This window comes from Symphalangus syndactylus, chromosome 5 (assembly GCF_028878055.3).
Source record: "Symphalangus syndactylus isolate Jambi chromosome 5, NHGRI_mSymSyn1-v2.1_pri, whole genome shotgun sequence".
Lineage (NCBI taxonomy): Eukaryota > Metazoa > Chordata > Mammalia > Primates > Hylobatidae > Symphalangus > Symphalangus syndactylus.
Genome location: NC_072427.2, coordinates 85,535,099 through 85,559,130, shown reverse-complemented (window position 1 = coordinate 85,559,130; position 24,032 = coordinate 85,535,099). Strand labels below are relative to the sequence as shown.

At 45.9% G+C, this 24,032-nt stretch overlaps 1 protein-coding gene across 9 annotated transcripts in view; it reads left to right on the top strand.

Moving 5' to 3' along the window:
• Positions 1-24,032, top strand: part of ADARB1 (adenosine deaminase RNA specific B1) — a 155,114-nt gene that overhangs the window by 39,881 nt on the left and 91,201 nt on the right. For 5 of the 9 annotated variants that reach the window (XR_008657895.2, XM_055279945.2, XM_055279942.2 and 2 more), the window contains exons 2-3: positions 14,215-14,386; positions 19,964-20,080. The exons of 1 other annotated variant lie outside the window; for it this stretch is intronic. Coding sequence is in view for 5 of the 8 variants with exons in the window: in XM_055279945.2 (XP_055135920.1) it covers positions 20,044-20,080 (37 nt within the window). In the remaining 3 variants the exon portion in view is untranslated. Of the gene's footprint in view, positions 1-4,358; positions 4,437-14,214; positions 14,387-19,963; positions 20,081-24,032 lie in introns of those variants that run through there. 3 more of the 9 variants (XM_055279946.2, XM_055279947.2, XM_063640496.1) reach the window with 2 other exon arrangements.

Genomic DNA, 24,032 nt, shown 5'->3' with positions numbered 1-24,032 from the left:
GTGCCTTGGTGTTTTTGTTCATAAAGCCTTGATGCTCAGGCCCATCCGTCATCCCGGGCAGGTGCGTAGCCTGTGTAGTGGATGCCAGGGTCAGGGGAGGGCTTTGCTTTTGCAGAGTCTCGAGGCTTAGGCTGAATGTTTTTTTAAAGGTCCGATTATACTGAAACAAACATTAAAAAATATTCAACATCACTTAATTTTTATTGCTTAAGAGCTTATCTGGGCTCTCCCATTGGCTCAGTAATTTGGTTGCTATTAATAACATTGTTGAGGTTGTCATCGTCACCTTAGCATTGTCATCATCACCTCCAGTAATAGCTAACATTTACTGAGTTTTTCCTCCATGCAGGAACTGTGCTGAGTTCTTTGCCTACATTATTTTATTCAGCCTTTGCTGCAGCCATCTGCAGCAGGCACTGTTACTAACCTGCTCCTGCCAGAGGGAACGCTTGAGACGCTGCAGGGTGACAGTAGCCTCAGAGCCAGGGGGCTGCATTGCTGGATCCTCAAGCAGGCAAACTTCCAACTCTGTGTTCATAATCCTGGTCATAGGGTTGCACTGACCTGTAGAGAGCTGGATATGGGGAATGGATTGGAGAGCTTTTATTTGAAACAACAGCAAAGTGGCATGATCTTTTTGGAATACACTTTTTCAAGTCATGTATCCACTCACAGACAGGCTTTGTGAGCCTCTTGCTTTGTAAGGGCCCAGGGAAGATTTAAGGCGACCAAACTTCCAGTGACAAACAATATTTGAAATTAATCTATTCCTTTGCCCTAGAAATGCAGAAATACATGGTTTTGGATGTTTGACCTCATTGGTTGGTGGGCACGAGGAGGTGGTCTGCTTTGACCATCTATGAGTCACAGAGTGAGTGAATGCTGGGCCGCTGTGATGGGAAAGCTGTCTGCTGAATTGGTTCAGCAGTGCACCCGCTTCCTCATGGGGCATGAGCCGGTCAGGGCGATGTCTCTGGATCACTCAACTTGTCCCTGACAGAGCAAGGAATAAGAAACCCAGTTAGATTGTCTGTATCATCAGATGCCATTTACATCCCAGTCAAATTAGCAGCCAGATCACTGATTTCTTATAGGTATACATCTTTTGACTTCAGCATAATCTCTTCCCCTTTTTCTGCATCCTTGGATTTTGAAGGATGTTTACTATGTAAATGTTTTACATGTTTACTATTTAAACTTAATAGTTGAGGTAGCTTTTAAAATTTGTGTCCATTAAGCCCAAGGACTCTTGCAGAAGTCGTATGGTTTTTCTTCTTTCATCTATAATGCATGTAAAGAATTATTCACTTGCTCTGAAGTTCAAATGTGTGAGTTTCTGGTGCTGTTACATAACACGTGGTATTGTGGGTCAAGGGGATTTAGTGTCTCACCTAAAATCTGGGGCCAGGATGTCACCGCATTAAGTAGTAGGGATGCTTGCTTATCTTTTAAGGGTATTTTTTCCCCCTGCAAAGCAAAATGCTGAAGAGATACATATTTGTGAATTAACTGATCTCACCCTTGTCATCCATCCTCTTGCCATAAGGAACTGTATGTTGCATTCTTGCTGAGTGCAGACTAAATCCTTTGAGCAAGGTTGGGTCATCCTGGGGTGAAAAGGTAAGTGCTTTCGGGGATGCTGATTAAGGTGGTATCTACTATGCATCTCTCAGTGTCCCCAGGGCGAAATTCCTCAGGTTACAGCGGCAGGAACAGCTGCTTGAGCTCATTTTTATCTTCTGAACAGGATCAGTCTTGGAATTGGCCTTTTCTCCATCTTCAGCCCCAGGGTGGGGCTGGCCTGGGCGGGGCCTGCGCCTGTGCTGGCTGCGCAGCAGCACCCCTGCGTGCCTTCCCTTGCCTCGGCTGCTAAGTCTTTGGAGAAAACTACATTTCCGAGCTTCTTCTGAAAGATTTAATTTTTTATTTAGAAACAAAATATGCTTGTTACAGACTGTGCATACTTTGCAGAAATGCAAAACTAGGAAGAGACATGATTAATCCCTTTGCATAGAAGCAACTTTTGTTACTATTTTGTATGTTTCCTTTGTATCTGTATTAGTGTGTTCTCATGCTGCTAATAAAGACATACCAAAGACTAGGTAATTTATAAAGGAAAAAGGTTTAATGGACTCACAGTTCAGCATGATTGAGAAGACCTCAGGAAACTTACAATCATGGCGGAAGGAGAAGCAAACACATCATTCTTCACATGGCAACAGCAAGGAGAAGTGTCCAGCAAAATGGGGAAAAGCCCCTTACAAAGCCGTCAGATCCTGTGAGAACTCACTCACTATCACGAAAACAGCATGAGGGTAACTGCCCCCGTGATACAATTACCTCCCACCGGGTGCCTCCCACAGCACGTGGGGAGTATGGGAACTACAATCGAAGATGAGATTTGGGTGTGGACACGGCCAAACAACATCTGTGTCTTTTTTCATGTATATATATTTTTTTCTTTTCTCAGCATAATTGATAGACTGTGGTTACTCTGTTTGTGTAGGCCTCTCAGATCATTGAAACAAGATGTTGTACAAATTAGCAGATGACACTGGCACATGGAGGAATGGTTTGTATTTTAATTTTCACTGTATAACATTGTAGTAAAGCTTTTACTGGAAATGTTTTCTACCCATATCCTCAGGAAACCATGTGAAGTAGACAGCCTTGCATTTCCTGGATTGCTCCCTCGAAGGATGAAGGGAGCAGTTGTGTCAGATGCTCTTCCCAGCCTCCCTCTCCAGGGAGACTTAGCTGCTACCGTTTTGAGTTTCCTGGGAGGACATCCCCCAAGGACTCTCTGGCTTGTCCTTGTGAAGTTGGTTTGCTTTTTGTGCCAGCTTTTTAGGCTTACAAAATGTTGTGTGTGTGTACATAGGAAAAATATGGAAGGGTACCTACCCACCAGTTTGTGTCAGCACTGGATTCTGGTATATGTAATAGATGAGGAGTTTCTGTTATGTATATGGGATTGCTGAGATACACAGGGGTTTTCTGTGCACATCACTCTGTAACGCAGCTGTCCCGTCACATCCTGCATGTCAGTAGAGGTAGTGCCATTCTCTTCATAGGACCATGACACTTTGTGTTTTTTCTTTCACAGTTAAAAAAAAAAAAAGCTTTTTAAAAATTCTGACTTTAGGCTGGGCGCGGTGGCTCATGCCTGTAATCCCAGCACTTTGGGAGGCCGAGGTGGGCAGATCACGAGCTCAGGAGATCGAGACCATCCTGGCTAATATGGTGAAACCCCGTCTCTACTAAAAATACAAAAAAATTAGCTGGGCATGGTAGCGGGTGCCTGTAGTCCCAGCTACTCGGGAGGCCAAGGCAGGAGAATGGCGTGAACCTGGGAGGCGGAGCTTGCAGTGAGCCAAGATCGCGCCACTGCACGCCAGCCTGGGCGAGAGGGAGACTCCGTCTCAAAAAAAAAAAAAAAAAAAAAAAAAATTCTAAAGTAACGCAATGCTCGTGCTACTTCACTTGTTACAAGAACATAATATTCTGTCCTGTAGATGTACCGCAGTTATTTAATGGATCGCCTCTTGATAAGGGGGACCTTTTAATGTAACTGTTTTAAAAAATGGAAGTAATACCAGCACATGGTAAAAAACATTGCAGCTCATGAATGGGTATAAATTAAGTTGGAGATTTCCTCTTTCCTTTCTCCCTCCCCACCCCCCGCCCCGTTTCCAGAGGTAAACAATGTACAGTTTGTGTTATCTTCTCTTAAGTTCTTCTTGTAGTCACCATTAGAGCTTTAACTTTTCTGTTTGTGAGTTCATGTGGGAGTCAGCAGACAGTGCCTTCACACTCTGAGTTTTGATGAGATTTATATTGACAAGGCTTAAAACATTTGTAGTGTTTCCCGTCTATCATTAGGCGCCCTGTGCTTTTCCTGCAAGTGTAGTCTAAACATTTTAATATAAGAAAAGTAACATTTATAGTATTATGATAGTATATTTTGCCATAGAACCAAGTGGTATGAAATGTAATTCTGCCTCACCAAACCTTTGCCAATAAAAGGAGAATATTCAGAAGTTCAGAGGAACTCCCAGTTTCTCTTTAGGTGTCTGCTGTTTCTAGCTGCCTCAGTTGCCATGGTTTCTCCCATCCCATGGTGTTGGTTTCTTGGATTCTATTTTTGTTTTGCTGGAGCACCTCCTTAATCCACTTCCTTATAGAATAGATGGCTGACAGACTTCTTAATCCACTTCCTTATAGAATGGATGGCTGACAGACTTCTTGGGTTTTTGCACATAATGTTCAAACATGCAATTACTTTGTTCTCATACTTATTGATAATTTGGTGGGGTCTAGAATTCTAGGATCGTATAATTTTCCTTTTGAAATCAGAAAATATTCTCTATTATTTTCCAAAGTCTAGTGTTGTTAATAAGAAGTTGGATATCCGTTTGATCCTTGTTCTACTGCAGGTAAACATCTTCTACTCTCTCCTTCTCTCCCTCCCTGGGCCTCATGTCCTGATGACTTGATTTTTCGTTACCCTAAACCGGGATCTGCTTCTTTTCCAGCCTGCGTGCCCATATTGGGATCACCCCTTAGAAAACCTCAGGCTTTCTTTGGAGAGCAATTCTCAGGTTTCAGCCCAGGAATAAAAGCGTTCCCTATGGCTCCTGCTTCTTGGGAAGACCCCTCACCTCTGTTGTCTTGCTCTGCAGTTTCCTCTGCTCTTTCGCATCAACCTGCTTCCGTCTGCCTTATGCCCTAAAAGCCCTGGCAGGCTTTCTGGTATTCTGCTAAATCCCTCTGTAAATTTTTAGCACCATGCACTATTATGGTTCATTCACCACCAAAAAGTACCTTTTCTGACATTTTAACAGAGTTCTGGGAAGAATGGAGAGAAGATATGGTGTACTTTATCACCATTTTTAATTAAAAGCCCTTTTAATTAATTGATTTAGAGGCAGGGTCTTGCTCTGTCACCCAGGGTGGAGTGCAGTAGTGTGATCATGGCTCACTGCAGCCTCCACCTTCTGGGCTCAAGCAATACTCCTGTATCAGCCTCCCGAGTAGCAGCTTGGACCACAGTCACATGCCACATCGACTGACTAATTTTTAAATTTTTTGTAGAGGTGGAGTCTTGCCGTGTTGCCCAGACTGGTCTCGAACTCCTAGGCTCAAGCCGTCCTCCCACCTTGGCCTCCCAAAGTGCTGAGCACACCACTGTGCCTAGCCTGAAAGCCTTTTTAGATCACTCTCAGTGGCAAAATCAGTGCCTTGGTCACATTTACCAGTAGCTGTTCTTGCTCTCCAGTGGAAATATCACTCAACATTATCAAAGAATTGGGATGAAATTAAATGAACCAGTTTAGGTACTTTTGATACATAAGTTCTTAGGAGACATGTTGTTCTTTATTATGTAAGAATGTGGCCATAAACTTAAAAATAGCTGGGTAACTTTGTCACACTTGCCTTGATGGTGTGTTGCAAGTTAGTTAAATTACATAGGATCTTAATCAGCACATCACCAACAAATAAAATGTGACTCCTGCATCAGAATTTAGGGGAGGTTCTATACATCTGTTTCGAAATAAAGATGGAGATGACTTAGGATACTCATAAGTTATTGAAAAATTATGGCTCCTAAAACTATGAATTTTCATCGTTGTATACCCAAACAACCCACAGTAAACTGGTGTGAAAATGAGAAAACTGACATTGAAATTATAAGAGCAAGAATGTTGGCAATTGAAATCCATTATAAATAAAGCTGTCACTGATAATGAACGAAATGCTGTTTCTGAGGATGAGGACTTTGTGGCCCCCCACGCGGGCGCATTACCAAGCTTTGCAGCTTTGCACAGGAGCCTCACTTCTTGGTACTGAATTAGACCTCCATAAAGTCTAGTAACACCCCAGGTTTAGGTTATAAATTATAAATTTTAGTGCCCCGTAATAATTCACTTTGTAGGTTACCATGGACTAGCCCTTAGTTGTACTGGGAAAAGAAAGGCTATGAAATTTTGTTGGTTAAGTGCCAAAGAAAGGATTGGGTTTTGGGTCATCTCATAGCCCATGGTGAGGGCTGTCTTTGGCCTCTACTGCACGGATAAGTTTGCATGTCAGATGTTGGCACTCTTGTGGGGTATTGGGTTCCTTTGAGTATCTGAGTAAATCCATTTACATTTTCGTGAGAAAAATTCATCTGTGCATATGAACGCATCGTTTCATATATGATTTCACACTTCTCATGGGCTTCCTGAAGCCCATTCGTGAACCATTGATTGAATGCCTGCTCTAGAGAGGAGTGTGAAGCTGCACTTCTTCCATCTCCTCCTGGCACTCGCTCAGGATCCTCACAGGTGTGGAAAACACGCTAAGGAAGCCTGGGAAGGCCAGATGTCTCCCTTTTGCCTTCTTTGGTTCTGTTCATGATGATCTTATCACGGATACACTAGGACCCTCTGAGGACACCACCCCTGCCACTGCATTGCTCTGGGGCAACTTCCAAGCTTATTGTCTTCCCCCAGCAAGGGCAGGAATGTGGAGAAGCTGTTTGTGCTGGGCCTTTACTTTCATTATTGGCGACAATGTTTGTTTTCATTTTATCAGCTTTCTTTATCCCCCATTTTTTTATCTTCCACAGGTAGTGTATATTTTGAGAACAGTGTGAGGTTTATTCTACTAATGGAAATTTACAAAAATACCAGTTTGAATGATTGAGAAATCTAAGTTAAAGAACCCTTGAATAGAAATGTCACTGTTTAGTGCATTGATCAATTCTCACATCTGAAACCAGCTGTGTATTCTTGGTATGTGTGTATTCAACTCAGGTGTCACCTACTGCCTTTTATATGTCCCTGGATTTAAATGTGCTAATTTTGTTATGATTTTTGTGTCTACATTTATAAAAGCCACTAATAGTTCATTTCTGGCACATCCTTGACAGATTTTACTACCAAGATTATATTGGTCTCATAAAACAAGTTAGGGATGTTCCCTGTTTTTTGTTCGCTGGAACGGTATGTGTAAGATTTGTGCTTTTCCTTTATTCAGGCAGTGCTTTCACATGCTGCTTCCTTTTATAGCCACTATTTTTTGCTACATATTCTTTCTCTACAAGAGCACAGTTCTTCTGGAATGTGTCCCTTAAGATTAACTATCTCAGGTATGATTTGTGTGAAAACATCTTTATTCTTATTGTGGAAAGACTGTTACTAGGTGGGGAGTTTGCTTTCCCATGTGCACATTGAAGATCTCATCCTGCTCCACTACCTGGTCTCTTCCCTGGGCCCTGGGCATCCGCTCTCAGCCTGACTGTCCCCCTGTGCTCTCGCGTCATTTCTCTGTGCTGTGTCTGGGTTCATGCTTATTTGTATTTATTCTGCTGCGGGTTAGTTGGCCGAATCTGTTTCTGTGAGAGCTCCCATGCTTTTGGTACTTTCTGTCTCTTGTGTGTCTCTGCACTGCTTTCTGGGTTATTGCTTCAGTTCTACTGCCCAGTTTGGCCATTTTCTCTTTAACTGTGTCTAATATGCTGCTAAAACCTGTCCACTGAGCTTTTAGCATTAGTCATTATAGCTATTATTTCTGGAGGGTCTCTGTGCTTCCCTGTCCTGCCAAGTCCAATTGGTCATTCTTAGTTTACCTGTTTACTAACCGTTTGTATCTCCTTTAGTCGTTGTTTTCTGTTCATATATGGTGCGTTTGACTTTTCCAGCATGTTCAAGGCTGTTTTCCCAGCTGTATCCCCTCCTCTCGGGCCATCAACTTTTCGTTCCCCATTGTTGCTACTAATTCTTAGGACTAATAAAGCACTTCAAATGGCAGCTACTGTCAAAAATTAGGAAGAAGGCTTCTTTGCTGTAGCACCCTCCAGTTGATTGCTTTCTCTTGACGTGACTTTACTTTCCATGAGCATATCATGCCTCTGTATTTCCTGAAGTAATTACTGTCTCGAAATAGTGAAATCTCATCAGTTGACCATATTTGTTTAACTGCACACCCGTGTAATAGTATTGGCTTTATGCAAGGTAGAAAATGAGAGTACTTAGTTTTTGGCAGAGCAGAGCCCCAATTTCCACAGTCTAATTAAATTATAATGATAAATATCACTTTAAAAGGAAACACAATTGCTTCATTTAATCAATATGATTATTACTGGCACAGTAAATCCATCAAGTGCTGTGAATGATAAATGTGTTTTAATACAACTTGCAGTGTACTTGCTATTGGTACAAGGCATGTTAAATCCTCAGTGGTCCCTGTTTTCATAGCATTGCTGTGGCACTAGAATTTCCCTTTGTTAGGAGATAGTGGGATATAAACCCATTGTGGAAACCCCTTCAGCTTGACGAATTTGGAGTCATGCTATTTTCAGAACAGGATGTCCTGTGACTAGGAGCGGTCACCCAGAGAAAGCTCTGGAAAGGTGGTGGTGCTGGGGTTGAAGCTGAGCTGCTGGCCCCTGGCATGTCAGTGGGCGGAGGTGGGAGACGTGCAGAGCTGCCTATCCCACAGTACTTCCCTTTCCCCATCCACCCTTTCGGGTGGCTCACTCCCCACCAGTTTCACAGGATGGCTCAAGGCAAATGGAGAAAATGGCGCAGGTTGAAACTCTTGGCCGTAGCTTGTGAGCTTGCTTCTTAGCACCTCCAGCCACGATCTCCTTGAACGTAGTCTCCTCAGTCTGTCTTTTTTGTGTGAGGAACATAAAGTTTCTAGTTGCCTTTTCGCATAATCTCATAACTCTTCTGCACCTGTGGTTCCTTAGCTCTTATCTGAGACCGTGGCAGACAGTTAGCTGGTTGCAGTGGTTGGTTAGTTGTTTCATATGGTTGATCATACAGCAGCTGCTTGGTCCCATTGTTATTGATAGTACTGTGTAAATGCCAGTTGTCATTGCTGGCATTTTTTTTTTTATTCTGTTGACTGATTATTTGTTTTCTAATACATTTGTATTGTGAGATACCTTTCATGAACATGGACACATATATAAGAGAATAATTTTAATTGCATGCCCATGTAACTCTCACCCAGGTTAAATAGACATTGTGTACCTCACAGTTTCCTTCATGCTCCTCCCTGATAACTCCCCCTCATCCATCTGACACATCTGATATACACTATGAGTGTGTGTGTGTGTGTGTGTGTGTGTGTATAATTAATTATAATTATTATTATTTTGAGACAGTGTTTTGCTCTGTGGCCCAGGCCGGAATGCAGTGTTGTGATCACAGTTCTCTGCAGTCTCAACTTCCTAGGCATAGGTGATCCTCTCACCGCAGCTTCCAGAGCACTTGGGATTACAGACATGAGCCACCACTCTGGGCTAATTTTGTTTACTTTTTGTAGAGATAGTGTCTCCCTGTGTTGCCCAGGCTGTTCTTGAACTCTTGGGCTCAAGTGATCCTTCCGCCTCTGTCTCCCAAAGTGCTGGGCTTACAGATGTGAGCCATTATGCTGGCCTTTTTGTTTGTTTTTGAGACAGTGTCTGACTCTGTCACTCAGGCTGGAGTGCAGTGGCAGGATTATGGCTCACTGCAGCCTTGAACTCCCAGGCTCAAGCAGTCCTCCCGCCTTAGCCTGCTGAGTAGCTGGCACCACAGGCGCACACCACCATGCGTCACTGAGTTTTTAATTTTTTGTAGAGATGGGGTTTCCATGTGTTGCCTAGGCTGATCTTGAACTCCTGGCCTCAAGTGATCTCCTGCCTTGGTCTCCCAGAGTGCTGGGATTATAAGTGTGAGCCACTGTGTTTTGTGATATCCTATATTTTGAAATAATACTGTCCTTTTCTTTTTAATTTTACCATGTAAGAATGCATCCCCAGTCAATGTAGTTCAGTTTTGCCTGTGATGGAACTTTATCCAAGGGGAGTCATCAGTATATTCTTTTGTGTTTCTCTTGATTTATTAATGAAGTGGACTACATAAATTGATTTTCATACATTAAATCATGTTTGCATTCCCATCATAAATTCATCTTAATCATGTTTGATTGATCACTTTAAAAATATTATTGGATTGAGTGTGATCACATTTTGTATAGGATGTTTACACTGTATTTGTAAGGTTGACTTACTGCTTCCTTCTCATCTTCTTCACAGAAGTGTCTTGTTGAATGTTGGATTCACTTTCTAGAGAAGCCATCTAGGCATGGAGTGTTCTTCCCAGGATGATTTTTGTTTATTGACTATAATCCCTCCCTCCCTCCCTCCCTGCATTCCTTCCTTCCTTCCCTTTTCTTCTCTTTTCTTTTTCTTAAGACAAGGTCTCATTCTGTCTGCCAGGCTCTAGCGTGTGATGGTACAATTTTGGCTCACTGCAGCCTTTGCCTCCTGAGCTCAAACGATCCTCCTGCCTCAGCTTTCTGAGTAGCTGTGACTACAGGTGCACGCCACCACACCTGGCTAATTTTCTTTATTTTTTTTTGTAGAGACAAGGTCTCACTATGTTGCCAGGACTGATCTTGAATTCCTGGGCTCAGTCTGCCTGCCTCGGCCTCCCAAAGTGCTTGGATTCCATGCGTGAGCTACTGCACCTGGCTTCTAATTCTTTAATGTTCGTAGTTTTGTCAGATTTTCTATTTCCTCCTGAGTTACTGTTAATAAGTTGTATTTCTTTTCTTTTTAAATGGTGATCTGTGTGTGTGTGTGTGTGTATGTGTGTGACAGGGTCTCACTCTGGTTGCCCAGGCCGGAGTGCAGTGGTGCAATCTCAGCTCACTGCAGCCTCGACCACTCAGGCTCAGGTGATTTCTCACACCTCAGCCTCCAAAGTAGCTGGGATGACAGGCGTGTGTCACCACGCCTGGCTGATTTTTGTATTTTTAGTACAGATGGTTTTGCTATGTTGCTCAGGCTTGTCTTAAACTCCTGGGCTCAAGTGATCCACCTGCCTCAGCCTCCCAGAGTGCTGGGATGACAGACGTGAGCCACCGCACCCAGCCTAATAAGTTGTATTTCTCTTGGAGTTTCTTCGTTTAACCTAAGCTTACAAGCTTTTTGGAATAAAGTTTATAAAGCCTCTTATTATATTTTTAGTGTTGTCAGAGTTTAAGAGATAATTCCATTTTGGTTTCTCTTGCCGCCTGATGACCCATTCCCAACTTAGTGACATAAAACAACAATCACTTTATTAATGCTCAGCCAGGTAGCCTGAGTGTCTAGAGCTCTGGTTCTGGCTGTTGGCTGGCTTTCTTGGTTCTTCTCAATGTCCTGTATGAGAAGGCTTCTTCAGTGAGGTGGCTGGCTCCCGCCTGGGGCTGACTAGACGTCTTTCTCTGCATGTAGCCCCTATGATCTCTTCAGAGCATCTGAGTTGGCTCCCCAGAGACAGTGTTCCAAGAAATAGGAGGTGGAAGCTGGCATCCTCTTCAAGTGCTGGTCTGGACCTGGCAGTACCACATCTACTGCGTTCGATGGGCCAGAGCAGTCACCCGCCTGCTGGGACTCATTGGGGGCAAGTAAGATCTTCCCATACAAGGACAGGAGAGTCACATTGTGGCCATCAGGCCTTCCTGCCCTCCCATTCAATTCCAAGGCTGGTTAATTTGGGCTTTTCCTCTTGTGTTCCCTTTCTGTGTTTCCATGAGTCTTGCCAGAGATCACTGGTTCACTGCATTATCTTTTCAAAGAACCAATGTTTATCTTTGTGTACCTGCCATTATATGTAATTAATACAGGTTGAATTTCTTACTAGTTCCCTTTTTCTGTTTTCTTTGAGCTTACTTTGTTCTTCTCTCCCTGACTTGTTCAAGTAGGCACTCTTTAATTTTTTTACTCCTATTCTAGCTTGAGCACAGAGCTGTAAAGGTCCCTCTGATGTACTGCCTTATCTGTGTGCCACACAATTCTGTACATAATCTCTTCTAGTTTTAAGTTCTAAAAATTTTGTTTTCTACTGTGATTATTTTCTTTTGTCTATGGATTATTTAGAAGTGTATTGCTTAACTCTCAAACATATGGGGACTTTCTAGTTATACTTGGGTTATTAATTTCTAGGCTCATTGTATTATGATCAGAGGATGAGCTCTGTCTGATTTCAGCCACTTGAAATATGTTGAGATTTTCTTTATGGCTGGGATATGGTCTATTTTTAGAAGTGGCTCATGTGTCCTTGAGGAGCTGATGTATGATGCACTGTTAGGAGCAGCGTCTTGCGTGTGACCGCCGTGCAGCTTGTTAATTGTGTTGTGCGGATCTTCCATCTCTCCACTGTTTTGTTTTTTCAGCCGCTGTCTACTGTCTCTGTCACCTGCTCCTCTCCACTGCCTCCATGACAAAAAGACTCCGGTGTTTTTGACCATCTTTCATTGCGCCCCTACTGTGATCTTAGTCACGGGGCCAAGCACTCTACATCTGTTCCTCCATTTAATCCTCACGGCACCATCTGCGGCGGGTGTTCTTGTGTCCTCGTCCTGTCCTCATAGGAGCAAGCCTGGAAGGGGCTGAGTCACTGTTCAAGTCACACGGCTGCAAGGCTGTGGTCTAGGGTGTGGCCTGGACCCCTCTTCCGTGGAAGCCATGGCTTTCCTGAAACCCCTTGCAATACCCCTGGCAAGTATGGCAGTTTTACCTCAGTTGGTATGAGTATACTCAAATTGGAGGCAACCATTCTCACACTTGATGTTTAGACTTTGCAGCTTCCAAAACCCACCCCGCATATCACCTGCTCCATCCTCAAAGTAGCTGGGCTTCCCATGCAGTTTCCCATCCTGCAGATGGCCCAGGGAGGTCAGATTTCTTGGCCAGGCTTGCAGAGTTGGTGGGACGTGATGTGGGCACTAGAATGCAGTTCTGTAAATCTTGGTTTCATGTCCTTTCTGCTGTGTTTTTCTTTCTCTGTTTAGGCGGTGGACTTTTTGGTGTGTAAAGCTTCTAGAATGGATTTTACTTCTTTGTGGCTCTTTGGATTGAGGGAGGGGCTAGGTGCCACCTCCAGAGAAGCTTGTTTGGCTCATGCTCACTCGGGGCCCTTGCTCTCTGCCCACTGGGGAGGGGCTGTGGTGGAGTTGGATTCGGATTGAGTGGAGGCAACGGTGAAGGTCAGAGGCCAACGTCCTTGCACTTCTTGACACTCTCCACCCAGGCGTGGTGATTGGGAACGCTGGGGAGGGTGATTTGGGAGCTTGAATCTGGTGTGGTGATGATGGGGGTCATTGATAGTGGGGACAGTTCTGGACATGTGGCCTTCATTCTCTGTGCTGGACAAGATGACTGTGACCTGTAATTCCAGGCTGATAGAGCATTTTCAGTGACAGCCCATTTGACTTGGTGGTGCTAGTGCAGAACACAGGTGAGCTTGTCTCTGTGTCTTAGGTCTGTCCCAGCAGACGAGCTGACATGTGTTCTAGATGTATGTCAGCTGGTCACAGGTGGAAGGTTTGGAAGGTAGCCTCCAATCTGCTCTGAGGACTGCAGCAGCGACCAGGGCAGCAGGAACGCATTGTGATGGCCTGGCCAAGTCTGCATAGCGAGAGTCGAGCCACTTTCACACGCACCTTATCCCACACTTCACCTCCTTCCTCCAGGTTCCCACTCAGAAACCCGCTCACCCCTGGACACAGCTCCCAGAGACTTCTCTTTGGAACTCTGCAATGGAGAAACCTATTGCAGACTTCCCCTTCTTTTGGATATCAGTTTGCTTTTCAGGAAGAAAATTTTAATACTTCATATTGAGGTCTTATCATTATATTAGCATGTTGAAACATTTTCTTTAATGGCTTGGTGGTTGAAAACGCTTTCACACAGAGCAGAAACGAGATGGAGATACTGTTTCACAGCCTCTGCTTCAGAAGCAGAGGTGGCCTGTAGCTTCCAAACCTGGGCAGAGCAAGCGCAGGGATGGTGCGTCTCTGTAACTGGACTCACATTCACATGTGTGCATGTGTAGGGGTGTGTGCATATTGAATTGTAAAAAAGATGAGTACATGTGAGATTCTGCCTGAGACTCCAGTCCTCAGTGTGTGGCCTGGTGCCGCTGATGCCGAGATGTTGGACCGGCAATGATCTGGCTCCGTCTGTCGCATGTGCCTCTACCTGCTGCGGGCAGATGGAAGGAGGTGTGATGGATTGCGCATATCCCCTTTACAGATTCGGAAGAATACATTTAAAATAAGTTAAATTTGTATTTAGAAGACTTTTCATGGAGAGTATTTATTGTTACAGAGTTCACTTCTGAAATGGTGACAAAGCTTTTGATACTGAATCAAACAAGTGTGAAGTTACTGAATCTCTCTGTTACACAGAGTGGAGCCTTTCAAGCTGGCATGGAGAGCTTAAGGGGCGACTGAAGGAGACACACTGGCCAAGCGCGGAGTTCTGGTTACTTCAGTCCTGCTGAGATATTCTCTCAGTCCGCTCGCACTGAAGGAAGCTGCCTTGGGATCAGAGCAGACATAAAGCTAGACAAATTTCAAGGTGAGTAAAAACCTGTAAAGATCTGATCAAATCTGACTGGTAGAAATGCCTTTTTCTTGATATAAACTGCTTAATTAAGCCTTTTGGCTTGCTTTTGAAAGATGCTTTATTGAATACTTCCCAGCACAGACGATCTGTTACTGTTGGTTCGTTTCTAATCTTACTGCAGCCTTAGCTCACCCATGAGTCCCTCCTGCTGGTTCGGGGGTGGTGCCTGCTGCCCTCCAGTGGCGTGTGTGGCACCTGCTGCCCTCTTTGGGGTCAGTTCACCATTTATTGAGTCAGTGCTTCATGCCAGGCACTAGACTTGGTGAAAGCCTTTTACCATCAATTATTATTTTCTTAGGAGTAATTAAAAGAAAATTTTCCTGTAACCCCAGCACATTGGGAGGCTGAGGCAGGCAGATTACTTGAGGCCAGGAGTTCGAGACCAGCCTGGCCAACGTGACAAAACCCCATCTCTACCAAAAATACAAAAATTAGCCAGGTATGATGGTGCACGCTTGTAGTCCCAGCCTTGGGAGACTGAGGCAGGAGAATCGCTTGAACCCGGGAGGCTGCAGTGAGCTGAGATCATGCCATTGCATTCTAGCCTGGGTGACAGAGCAAGACTCTTTCTCAAAAAAAAAAAGAACATTTCTTTAGTACTTATTTTTGGTGACGATCCCATGATTCAGCGTCTGCTTTTGAGAGAAGTTGTGACAAATACTAAAATCCCAGTAAAATTAGTATGGTGTCAGATTAATTTACTTATGAGCAGCGGAGTGACTAACTCAGGAAGTCCAGTTGTACATTTCCAGGGAAGCTTTTTCATGGGTTCAGATGAGATGAGGGGAAAGAGAAAGTGTCAGAGGGCTGCTGTTGGCATGAAGAACGCGGGTGTGCTCCTATGTCGTTTGCTCTGTGGATATTGACGAGCGCCCACTGGGCCTCAGATGCCCTCTGGGCATGGCAGGGACCAGGAGCTCGCTTGGCAGCTCTCATGTGAGCCGCTCACTGGACATGTAGGGAGAGGACAGCCGTGCTCCCACCTGGGAGTTTGGGATGGCATGCAGAGCTGTGGGGAGGGAGCGGTCACCGGGGCATGAGTGTGGACAGATGGGAGTGGCTGGTGCAGAGCCATGGGGAGAGGGCGGTCACCAGGGCATGAGTGTGGTTGGATGAGAGTGGCTGGCAGCCTACGAGGACACCGTCTTTGGGGACTAGAGACACGCCCGTGTCTGACTACTGGGTTTTGAGTTTGTGCCAGCAAAGATCCTGCTTGCCATTTCTGTCTGTAAATGTCAGGAATTTCAGGTAACTGGTTCCCTAGTGAGACCTTTAAAGGAGGCTTTATCTTCAACCGATGCTTTTTTTTTGGGTACACAGGCAGTCCAAATATGGGAAGGTCAAAATCAGGTCACCTTTATCGTGGCTTGTGCCAGTGGGATGGAATTTTATTTTCAGCCATAGCGCTTCTTTTAGCTTAATTAGTGATAGGAAATCAGCTTCTCTGTAACCAGAGGTTATTGAAAGAATGAGGATCCCAGAGTTGGAATGATTCTGAAAGAGACATTGTGGTTTAATATTGCTAAGTTAAGTGTTGATTTGTGACTACCTATTTTTAACATGCCACAGAAGTAAAGCATTGCATTAATTATGCCATATATGTGAAATAGCAAGTATTTTTATATAATGTAACTGTGCATTGGAGAAATGAATTATTTATAATCCTTTGCACCAATAAATTGTTCTTAAAAGCATAGAAAAAATAATCAGGCCAGAAGGAGATATCTAAAGCATGTGCTGAGAAAGCAAAACTGAAGACCTGGAAATTATAAAATATTACGACATGATGAGTCATATCTCCTCCTCCTGATTCTGTGTTACTAAATGTTAGCTGCGAATAGAAATCGTGTATTTCCTTTCTTTCATAAAATAAGAACTAATTTCAGCAGCAAACAGTTTGGCATGTTATTCTTTTCCCTTTTCAGGGAAATAGAAATAAATAAACATGAAAGATTTTGGCTGGAAAATCTTTGGAAGCGCGGCCGTCCTCAGCCTCACTGCACCGTCTGGTTTCCCTCTGAGCCTCCCTCCCGGGTCCTGCCTTAGTGCTGTCTGTGCAATGTAGCCACAGGTCGCACTGTAGGGGTGTGGGGTGTTATTTTTAGTTTCAGGCAGACTCACTGTTTTTGCCTTTCTTTTTGCTTGAAAAGACTGCAGTTATTTCTTGTGTTTTTATACATGAGATTATCTTCTGAGGCTGGAACATCTTGGGGGGATACAATAGATAGAATTCCTATAGTAATTCCCCTGCGCAAGAGGAATTGCTGAGGAGGGCTTCAGGAAACCTTGACTCTTGTTTAAGCTTGGAAAGCTTTCTCAGTCTTTCTCATTGCCACCACACACCACATCTTCTTTTTGTAACAAATATTTATTAACGCATCTTTTTCTTTTAAAATGAAGTTCACAGAAGATATTACCTTACATAAGTATAGCCATATAATGTTAAAAAGCAGTGTCATGCTCAAATGTAATATAAAGAGAAACTAAAGATACATAATAAAATACTTTTCTACACCACTGTGTGAACATTTAGGCACTGCTGCTTTCACTCGGACCACTGAGTGGTGTGGGCCTGTCAGTGCAGGCAGATGTGGGGTAGGTACTGAGTTGGTGACCTGAAAACCATAAGCAATAGAGCTGAGTGGCATTACTTTCTGAAATGGTCAACCCTGAAGGAAGTAGTGTTCAGTCTTCCCTGTCTCTAGGTGGTCTCTGTATTTCTGGAACATTGAGTGTATGTTAAAAGTATAGAAAAATGCATTGTGTCAATCCAAAACACAGCTGGGCCTGGGCTTAGAGAATTATGAGCAGCCTCTCCCCCTGCATGGAAGTCCTTTTGTGCAGGACAGTTCTTTGTTTCCGGGGTGGCCCTGCTCCCTCCAGGAGGTTTAGGAGTGCCCATATCACTATGATGCCTAAGCCACTCCTCATGTTGCTACCTGTTGCTACCACCAGGCATCGCTGCCACCTCCTGCTCTGTGCACAGTGTGGTGTGGCCGCCTGACCGACTGGTCAGGAACTAAAGTTCTCTTGAAGCCTTGACTGAAAGGATAAGTGAGGAGGGGCATGGAGCCCAGTGCCAAGAGGCAGCTGCGTCTTTAGGGGCTGGCACTTTTCAGAGGGGCTCTTGGGGCCAGAAGGAGAGAGCCGTCATTCAAGGCTTACACAGCGTGGAGGTGCCCTCCCTGGGGTGTCCTGTGTGCTGACCTCTGTCCTGGAGCCTGGCAGTGTCCTGGTGCAGAGCTCCGCAAGCCTCTGCAGGGTTCTTCTTTGTGTGGAGGTTCTGGAGATGGGCAGTCCGGGTGGATGGTCAGGCCAATGAGGGCCTTCGAATGAAGCACATTATTGTAAGGGCGCTAATTCTGGATCCTCAGATATTGTGACAAAAACTTGACATTTTTCTTCCTTCAAAGTAACTTATTGACTAACGTAACCAACTGAGCAAAGGTGATGTTTTAGTATCTAAATATTCCTAAAGATTACTGAAATTTTAAAGTAAAAATTTGGCTAAGAACGAGAAGTCTCTGAATGTGCTTTTCTGGCATGACCCCTGTCACCAGGAAGCTGTCAGTGTGGTGTTGGGCCTGATTGATTCACATCAGCTCAGCGGTGCTCAGGCACGTGGCGTCCTATTGGAAGGTCAGCAGGGGGAGAGCAGCTGGCCAGGTCAGAGGATTCATTTCTGTCTGAAGCTTTGTGAGGAACTAAGATGGCTTTTCCAGTAGCCTCTATCATTCCAGAGAGTTTTAAGATTGCTTTTATTTGTTCTTCTACCCTGGAACTAGGAAACCAGACCCAAGAAATGTATCCACACCAGGTTTTGCCCATAGTCTTTAAAAATATTGAACTTCTTTAACTTGAGGCCCTCACAATTTTCTGGGCCCCCATAAGTTATAGAACAGGGACCAGGCCTGCTGCCTTGTGGGGGCTGGGTGGGCACTGGCTCCACAGGGCACAGATCCTTCCTGTGGGTGGGCTTAGGGGGTGTGAGGGATTCACTTTCAGATGTGACACTCCAGATGTGGGGTTGATGGCATATTTTTTTTGTCCAGTTACATCCAAGTAAAAAGGAGGACAAATTCTTACTGAACCTATGCAGTAAACTCTGTTGTCAGGAAGGGTAAAGTGTCTTAGCATGAGTATTCCTGAATTCTGAAAGTTCAGGAGAGTAAGATGTTACCTAGAGAGTGTTTTATTTCAGCTTTGAAAGCAGGGTCTACTGGATTTAGGGCTAGAGATAGACGAAGAAGAAAGAGAAGGGGCTTCCTTGAGCGCACATTAGAAAATACACCATTAAAGAGAATACCAACAATATTCCAAAGCCACAGTCAGCGTTTCCCTGCCAGCTCCTCCAGTCTTACTTACTTCCTGTCTGCTGGGTGGTGGCTCACTTGTCAAGTTTTCATAGTCATGTGCTTCTGGGTGCAAAGCCCTGGTGAGCCCGGCTCATTTCCCTGGTGGAATCGGACAGTGGTCGAAGGGGTGTCAGCCTCTGTTCAGAAGCCTGAGCCCCTGATTCTGTTCCTTGAAGTGTCAGTAGTTAGGGTGCCTGTATTGAGCAGGGGCTGCCGTTGCATCTGACTGAGGGGCCTCTTCAGGCCCACTGGCTCTTGGCAGAGCTCAGTTCCTTGTGACCGTAGGCCTGTGGCGCTTGGCTCCTGGAGACGGTTCATAGACCCTGCCCTGTGGCCCTCTTCCCAGCATGGCAGTTTGCCTCTCAAGACGTATAGGCAGGGTCTCCCCTCTTCCTTTCCTCTCTGACTTCTCTCATCCTTCAGGGGTTTACCTGATCAGGCCAGGCCCACCCAGGAAAATCTCCCTTTTGATGAACTCAGTCAGCTGATGAGGTGCCTTAATTGCATCTGTAACATCCCTTCACCTTTGCCTTATATAACACTATATCCCATCATGTTCACAGTTCCTCCTGCCTGCAAGGTGTGTATCCCAGGGGCAGGATGCTAACACTACACTGACTGAGAAAAGAATTTGTCTTACCTGTACCTGACAGGTGTGTACCTGAAAGAGGTGTGTGCCCGATGGTGTGTGTGCCCAATGGGTGTGTGCCCGACAGTGGTGTGTGCGCCTGCTGGGTATGTGCCCGACAGTGGTGTGTGCACCCAACGGGTATGTGTGCCCAACAGTGGTGTGTGCGCCCGACAGTGGTGTGTGCGCCCGATGGGTGTGTGTGCCCGACAGTGGTGTGTGCCCCCGACAGTGGTGTGTGTGCCCGATGGGTGTGTGCACCTGACAGGAGTGAGTGTGTCTGACATGGGTATGTGGGCGCCCAGCAGGGGTACATACACTAGGGGTGTGTGTGCCTGATGTGTGTGTGTGTGTGTGTCTGACATGGGTGTGTGCACCTGGCAGAGGTGTGTGCGCCCAGCAGAGGCATATGCCTGACAGAGGCCTGGCTTAGTGTTCAGGGTCCACAGTACATGAAGAATCCTACAGATCCCTATGGACAAGGCAGTACAGTGGAATTTGGGGCAAAAGACTTGCACAGATTTTTTTTTTTTTTTTGTACAAAAGATGCAATTGAAATGGCCAATGAGCACACGCTCATTCATCCAGCGAGCGTTGAGGACCCCTAGAGGCCAGGCTCATGAGTGATGAAGATCCCGAGGATGAAGACGCCTTGCCATCCAGGTCAGTGGGTGATGGCATTTGTGGTCAGGGGTACCCAGCACCACATCCCTGGCTCCGCTGACAGCTGGGTGAGTCCCCTGCCGCCTGGGCAGAGCTGCCTCTGCAGATGCCCAGGTGGGTCTTCTAGGGCAGGGACTGGCCGGCTGTGGCCTGTGAGCAGATTCTGGGACCTGAAAGCTAAGGATGGTTTTTACATTTTTAAGTAGTTATAAAACAAACAGAAAAGGAAGATTCTGCGACAGAGACCATAAGTGTTCTGCAAAGCCTAAGGTTTATAGAAATGGGCAGGCCTGCTCTAAGGGGCCTGCTTGCTGGTGGGGCCTTGTCTGGGTTGCCAGTTCTACTAATTCTGGAATTGGAAGGTCTTTTGGAGGACTGTGTGCTGGGCAGGATTTCCAGATCCCAAGATGCTTTGGCTGCATTCAAACCCACAGGGCAGAGAGAGCCCTCCTCCCTGTTCCTTGGCAGAGGCCTCCACACTCTATGTGCTGACCGGCCTGCCAGAATGACAACGACTGCCAGCTGTCTGCATCCTCCCGGCACCCCTTAGTGTGGCTGCATACCGAGGGGAGTTAAAACCATAAACAGGTGGAGAATATCTCCTTCCAGGGATTCTCAGAGGACTCAGTGATTTAAGAGGAAAAGACCAAACTGCTGCTTTCAGCAGGACCACTGTGTACTGCCCGCCTGTCAGCAGGACCACTGTGTGCTGCCTGCCTGTCGGTGCACGCAGATACGGGGTCCTGAGTTGGTGACCTCAAAACCGTGAGCGGTAGATGGACAGAGTAGCCCCTAATGAAGCAGAAAGACTGGAAGAGACAGGACCTAATTTAGGTCGAAAAGCAAAGTGAGGCCTCAGAAGATGAAGGCAGAGTGCAAGAAAGGCTTTCTGGAACTGACAAGCCTGCCATCCACATTTAGAAATGTATTAGAGAAATTGGAAAAAAACATAGGAAGTGTAGAATGTCAGCAGAAAGGTGTGGCCACAGTCAAGAGGGCCCTCCGTGGGTCCTGTGGTCCTGGACTGCAGGTGGGCCCGGTGGAGACTGTGCTGCCCCTCACCCTCCCCGGTGGGTCCTCTGTGATGGGGGTGGGTGAAGCTGAGTGCTGTCCTGAAAATCTGACCATGCACAGCCCCTTTCCAAAGACCCTTCTAATTTTAGAGGCCACCAGCAGCCATGGGACTAGGCAGCATCAGAGCAGGGACACAGTGTGAGTCATATGCGCCTGTGTTCATCCTGTGGTGTCCCCGGGCCCATGGGGGTGGGAGGGATCAGAGGGATGGGAGAGAGGGGAGTAAAACCAGGGGAAGGAGTGGAGGACCACGAGCTCCCTCCCCTTCTTGATGGCCAGCTGCTGTGAGGACTCGCTCTCTTAGGACAGGTCCACTGGTCTCTGAGCTCTGGTTCTGGCCTCCCATCAGGTGCCCTCGTGCAGGAATGAGTGAGGGACAGCGGGGCAGGCTTTCCAGGCTTCCAGCAATCTCTACATAATGGGCAGGGGACCCTGCTCTTAAAAACATGTGGACCCTTAGCATGCTTCTTCCTCAGACCTGGGGCCTCAGCCTAAGCTGAGATGACGGGGAAGAACTACAGATACACCAGATTTAGGGAAAATAATATCAAGTGGTGCAAACAAGTGGAACTGCTGCTTGTGAAGTGGGCTGTGGAGTCGTGATGTTTGCTACACCCGGCATCATGTTTCAGAACCTGTAGCAGCGCTCAAGAGAGAGTCATTCCTTTAACAACAAACATATACTGAGCCCCTGTGGGGAGGCACTGACCGAGGCCTGAGGACAAATGTGGGGACAGTCCAGTCCTGTGGTGACAGCTGGTAGGGGGTAGAAAACAGTAGAGCTGCCCCGCCAGCCAGCGGCTGCTGGGAGAGCAGGGGTGTTCCCACACCCAGAGGAGGCACCCGGCCGCTCTCCCCCAGGTTGCTTGGTGTGTGCACTGCAGGGAGAAGCCCGCCCCCAGCTGGTGTTCCGCAGGGGCCAGGGACACTGGTAGGTGTGGAACAAGGGAGTTTGTGACTTGGGATTGTTTTCTACTTAAAAAATAATCTGAGTAAAGCTTGGTTTAAACAGCATCAAGTTAAAAAAATTCCTAAGACGTTGCTGGATTCCCGGTTTATATGTGGCTTTAAGGTTCTGAAGAAGTACACAATTAACCACAGAAGTATGACTTGAATAGATAAGAATTTAACAAAATATACACTGTTGGGTGTAAAATCATAAATATCTGAAGTTCTTAGAAACTGGTAATTTTCTTTTAGCTTTGCTGTGCTCTGGGCATGACTAAACTAAAAGTAATGAATCCAGACCTTGAAGACTGGTGTGTGTGTAAAAGGAAAGAAGTGAGAAGATTCATGTGTAGATCCAGGACAATCTGAATTTACTTCTGTTCAGTATTTCCCAAAGGCTTTTTCTACATGGAGGGACTCAGAGTGACACAGCAGCTCCCTCTTGTGGACAGATTCCCCCGTGTAAGGTGCTGGAGGCTGAGGTTCCAGCCTGCAGCCCCTCCTGATCCAGATTTGTGGAGAGTTCTGGAAGACTGATGACTCCTGACCCCCTTCTTAACCTACACCATCGCCATGCTGGTGGTGGGGGTGGGGCTCTTGGCCATTCCTGCCCCTTGGCCACCCTTCCTTGATCTGAGGGTACGTGTGGCCCTTTGGGTGTGACAGGAGCTTTGTGCTTTAGTGACCAACAGTCCCCTGATGAGTGAAGGCCCATCAATCCAATTTAAAATAAAACATTTGAAGTCTCTTCAGAGGACGGCGTGAGGATGTCTGCGTTCAGTGGTGGAGCTTGGCCTCTGCCTTGCCCCTGATTGAGGCACTGAGGGTTCAGATACAGTCTCTGCCCACTGCGTGTGAACAGCCTGGTGGGTGTGGAGGGGAGGAAGCCTGTGATGATGGTGGCACTGTGAGGAAAGTGGAGATGGAAGGAGGTGTGTCCAGGAGGCAGGGCAGGAGAGTTCATGGATGTAGGGTTGCAGCAAGTCTGGAAAGCTGGGTGTGTTTTCCAGGCAGATGGCATGGGAGGTGGGCACCCCAGGCAGGAGGGGCTCAGGATAAGACTCCAGAAGCCTGATGGGCTGGAGGGGAGGGAGAGGCTGGGCCTGCTGGGGGCAGGAAGAGAGCAGACCTGTGCTTAATTTCAATTTCTATGGAAGTGATGCCCTCCAACTTAGAAGGGCTTTTGATGAGAAGCGATAGAGTATAGCTCTTGCCCTCCTCAGCGGCATCACTGATTTTTTAAAATGCATTTTAGATATTTGTATTTCTATATTAATTAGTATTAGGATTGGCTGTAAGTGACAGAGATGCAACATAGTAGGAGCTTAACCAAGAGAAAGGGCTGCATCCTGCACTTGCTATTGTTTGATTTATGAACTTTAGACATTATCTGTGCACTATTAGTTCACATGGAGGAGGATTTAGCTCCCTGACGTTTCTCCAACCTTCTTTTCCTGTATCATTTAGGATTGATTCTGGGTGAAAGTCACAGCATGACTCACAGCATCTTACACACCTTGGATGTATATACACACTTATTATGTCATAAGTAATCCAGAGGGAGGAGTTTACTAGAGCTAGTTCGGAGTTCAGCCATGTTAGGGCCCTGGGTGAGTATCGCTGCAGTACAGCAGCAGCAGCTTTAGACATCACATCTATGTTTAAGGCAGAACAACTGAGAAGGAGCAGGCCGTGGAGCTCTTGTCTGTTCCTTTTGTCAGAGACATTGCGGAAGCCCCCAGCATATTTTCACTTGTCTTTCACCAGAACTATGTCTTTCTCCTTGGCCAGAAGTGTGTTTTGTGGCCAGCTTTAGTCACAAAAGAGACTGAGAAAACGAGCCTGTCATTCTTGTGGCACCCTTGATAGAGGGCAGGGTAAAGGGCTTGAGGACGAGCACTGGATCAGCTTACCAAGCCTGAAGCCACAC